The 3782-nt window shown below is 36.9% G+C and overlaps 1 protein-coding gene across 1 annotated transcript; it reads right to left on the bottom strand.

The window, feature by feature from the left end:
• Window positions 1-403: 403 nt before the first annotated feature.
• LOC149904939 (uncharacterized) lies at window positions 404-1943 on the bottom strand. Its single transcript, XM_090106870.1, has 2 exons — window positions 1705-1943; window positions 404-1610 (listed from the first exon to the last, which is right to left on the bottom strand). Exon 2 carries the CDS (start codon window positions 1535-1537, stop codon window positions 404-406), a length of 1134 nt encoding a protein of 377 aa, XP_089962996.1. The 5' UTR covers window positions 1538-1610; window positions 1705-1943.
• Window positions 1944-3782: the final 1839 nt, after the last annotated feature.

Below are 3782 nucleotides of genomic sequence, written 5' to 3'. Positions count from 1 at the left end.
TTTCTCTTAGTATTTATTTGTATATTTGTATCAATATCTTCTACTTGTTCTTCATTCAAGTTTAGTTTTTGGGTAATTTTTAAGTCCTCATTTTGTATTAACTTGAACTTCTTTATCATGTCTAATCCAATCAAAAAATCATATTTGAAGTTTTGTTCATCTATAATGTATACTTTGACATTTTCTTCTATTTTAAATATTTTAATTTTTAAGTTTGTCAAACCACTTGCCTTTTTGACACCATTAATTGTTACTAAATTTGCTTTGTTCAAACTGTTTCCTTTGCCTTTTAGTTTTAATAATTTTGAATTAATTAGAGAAACATTTGAACCCGAATCATATATTCCATCAATTGCTAATGTATCATTTATTAACAGTTTGACATTTATTAACGGTGTCACTATTAGTTTTTTTGTTCCGTTTCATGTAATTCTGCTTCTATCACTGAGTTATTTATATGTTTTATGTTTTTCTCTTTTGTTTTATCATCTTCTCTTGTTTTAAACCAACAGGCAGATTCGGGGTGATAGCGAATTCCCTTTTTTAACATTTCACAAATTTTACATGGGGTTTTATCTTCGTTTTTATAGTTGCCTTTTAAGTTTCCATATTTTCTATAGTTAGAATAATTCTTTTTGTTTTCCAAATGTTCAAACTTTCTCAGTTCATTGAAAAGATCTATTGTATCTTTCAATGTTTCCCTATCAATCCTGTTAAGTACATGTTCTGGCAAACCAGCCGCAATAAGGTCTATTAGGGTACCTGAATCCATTGTTTTCCTTATCTCGAGTAAAAGTTTTTCCTTTTTCACTGCATAGTCTAGTAAAGATCCTGATTGATACTTGAACGATAAAGCATACTTGCTAGATGTCCAACCTTTATTGGCATAGGTTTGCAAGAAACTTGATTTCCATTTTGACCATTCGGAGTGTATACTTAACTTTATCATCATGGAAGAATACCAATCAATGCATGATTTTTCTAAAAATAGTCGGAAGATTTCAATTTTTTCTTCATCTTTTATTATATCAAACCTTGTACATTCTTTTTCAAATACATTCATCCACTCATATGCACTTGAGTTTCTTCCGTCAAACTTTTCAATAACAAATCTCTCGGCTAACTTTTTTACGCTTTGTTTTTCTTTGTTTTGTTGATCTTCAACTAATTTTTCTAAAATTTTTATTACAGGATCTTCAGAATACTTTTTACTCTCAAAAGATAATTGTTCTTGGGTACTTTCCTCTAGAAATTGGTCCTGGAAAATCATGTTGCCGTCCTCATCAACATATGTTTTCAAAATATCCTCTGTAGTTTTTATCCAAACATTTCTGGTTTGATATCGTTTTTTTAATGTATTTTTCACAGTGGTGAAGCTTTTCGAGGCTAAGATATGTTTATGAAACGATATTGTTTGATATTCTTCAGGGATTAAGTAGACTCTGTCATCTTGCATGGCAATTGAGGTTATGGCAATAAAGTTTGACTTTCCATCTGTTGTTGGTTTTACTTGGAACATAAATTTTAATTTTTCCATCTTCTTACAATAAATGTTGTTTTATAAGGTATTTTCCCAAGTTTTGGGCGACACAAAACACAATTGAGTTTCTCTGTAAATAAAGTTTTTATTGTAATTAGTTTACATAGTTCACATTTAGTATTCATTAGTTCAATTTCACATTTAGTATTAACACAAGATCGTACCTGTAAATAAAGAAACAACATTTAATGTTTATAATTGTGTCGTTTCTTAATTAAATCACAATAAAGGATCAATAGTAATTTTATCCACAATGACGAGCGCTTTTTGTGAGATCCATAGATTACCTTCAAGTTTTCTTTACCACAGATTAGACTCAAACATAGAATTATAAACTGTTTTGATGTTTCGGTCAGATTGCGCGGGAATTCAAATTAATGAAAAATATATTTTTCATTACATAAATATTATGTAATAGACACTTATACATAATAGGTGATATTAAAATATCAAATTCAAATAAAATAATAATGTAACTCAAAACTATGGAATTTTTAAGTTTTTTGTTGTTGTTTGTGGAAGTATGAAGCTAAAATATTGAGGGGAGTTTTTTTGCTCTACAATTTGAATAATTGTATAATTATTGTGTCTATGACTTTGTGTTCTTCCTTTTCATTACTTAATTAGATTAAGACAATATTGTGTATATTGTATATTACCTTAGCCGTGTGGTGCCGGCCTAGAATAGCACTACCCCATCTCTACCCGTGGGTGTCGTAAAAGGCGACTAAGGGTTAACTACATGCAAACGGGCAGCAGCGTTATGCATGATCTCCCTCACCATCAACTGCGCTCGCCAACCCGCCTGCCAAGCGTGGCGAGTATTGGCACTTTTCCCCCCGTAGACTCAAAACAACATGAAAAGTACGACCACAACCAGGCCCCTAGTACCCGGCAGCCCCGCTATTCCTGGCTACGGTAGCGGTCATGGTAACGGCGGGGCGGGGGGTGCTAAGAATCACCGGATGCGATCCGGCTACCACTCCCGACGACCCCTGGCCCTGGTAACATACAACGCACGCACATTGAGGACGGACAAAAAGATTGTTGAGCTGGAAGAAGAATTGAGTAAATTACGATGGGATGTTATAGGGTTATCAGAAGTCCGAAGAGAGGGGGAGGACACGGTAACCCTGACGTCCGGTAATTTATTCTTCTACCGGGAGGGCGACCAAAAAGCCCAAGGTGGAATAGGGTTTATCGTTCGCAGACCCCTCATCAACAATATCATAGCCATCGAAAGTGTGTCGAGCAGGGTAGCGTACCTGATCCTCAAAATATCAGATAGATATTCTTTGAAGGTCATTCAGGTCTACGCACCGACCTCAACACACTCCGATGAAGATGTGGAGGTTATGTATGAGGACATCAGTAGAGCCATACACACCTCGAAAACACATTTCAATATTGTGATGGGGGATTTCAACGCGAAACTGGGCAAAAGAGGCGATGATGAGTTGAGAGTGGGGCAATTTGGATTTGGGCAGCGCAACCCGAGGGGCCAGAGGCTCGCTGAGTTTCTGGAAAGAGAAGGACTCTTTATGATGAATTCTTTTTTCCAGAAATCTCCGCATAGGAAGTGGACCTGGATAAGCCCCGACGGTAAAACGAGGAATGAGATTGACTTTATCATGACAACAAAGAGACATATATTCAATGATGTTTCTGTGATCAACAGGGTGAAAACCGGCAGCGATCACCGTATGGTAAGAGGCACATTGAATATAGATATAAAACTCGAAAGGTCTCGCTTGATGAAGTCAACTCTTCGACCGTTCCGCACCCAGATTCAGAACCCCGAAAGCTTTCAACTCGAGCTCCAAAATCGCTTCGCTTGCCTAGGCGATGACGTATCTGTGGACGATTTGAACAACAGGCTTATCGAAACGATTCGTACGGTAGGGTTGCATCACTGCAAGATTCCCCGTAAGAATCAATCACAAAAACTTTCCAACCATACCCTCAAGCTCCTGGCAGAGCGACGCTCTTTGCTACTGAATACTTCCGACGATGCGAAGTCATATAGGCAGCTCAATAGACGAATTACAAAGTCCTTGCGACACGATATCCGCTCCTTCAATACTAAAAATATTGAAGAAGCGATACAGCGAAATAAAGGCTCAAAAGTGTTCGCAAGAGATGGATCTATTGGGCAAAGCCGGCTGACTAAGCTGAAGACGGAAAGTGGCAAAATTGTGTCGTCTCAACCGGAGCTACTAGGAGAGGTCGAGAAGTTTTATGG

Source organism: Colias eurytheme, chromosome 11 (genome assembly GCF_061535395.1).
Source record: "Colias eurytheme isolate Ceu_HAF_F1 chromosome 11, ilColEury1 Martin Lab GWU primary, whole genome shotgun sequence".
In the NCBI taxonomy this organism is placed as follows: domain Eukaryota; kingdom Metazoa; phylum Arthropoda; class Insecta; order Lepidoptera; family Pieridae; genus Colias; species Colias eurytheme.
Note: the sequence above shows the minus strand (reverse complement) of the source record. Positions and strands in the feature narration are given on the sequence as shown.

Excerpts from the sequence above, each read along its gene's own strand:
- LOC149904939 (XM_090106870.1), bottom strand. The coding sequence starts at position 1,537 with ATGGAAAAATTAAAATTTATGTTCCAAGTAAAACCAACAACAGATGGA.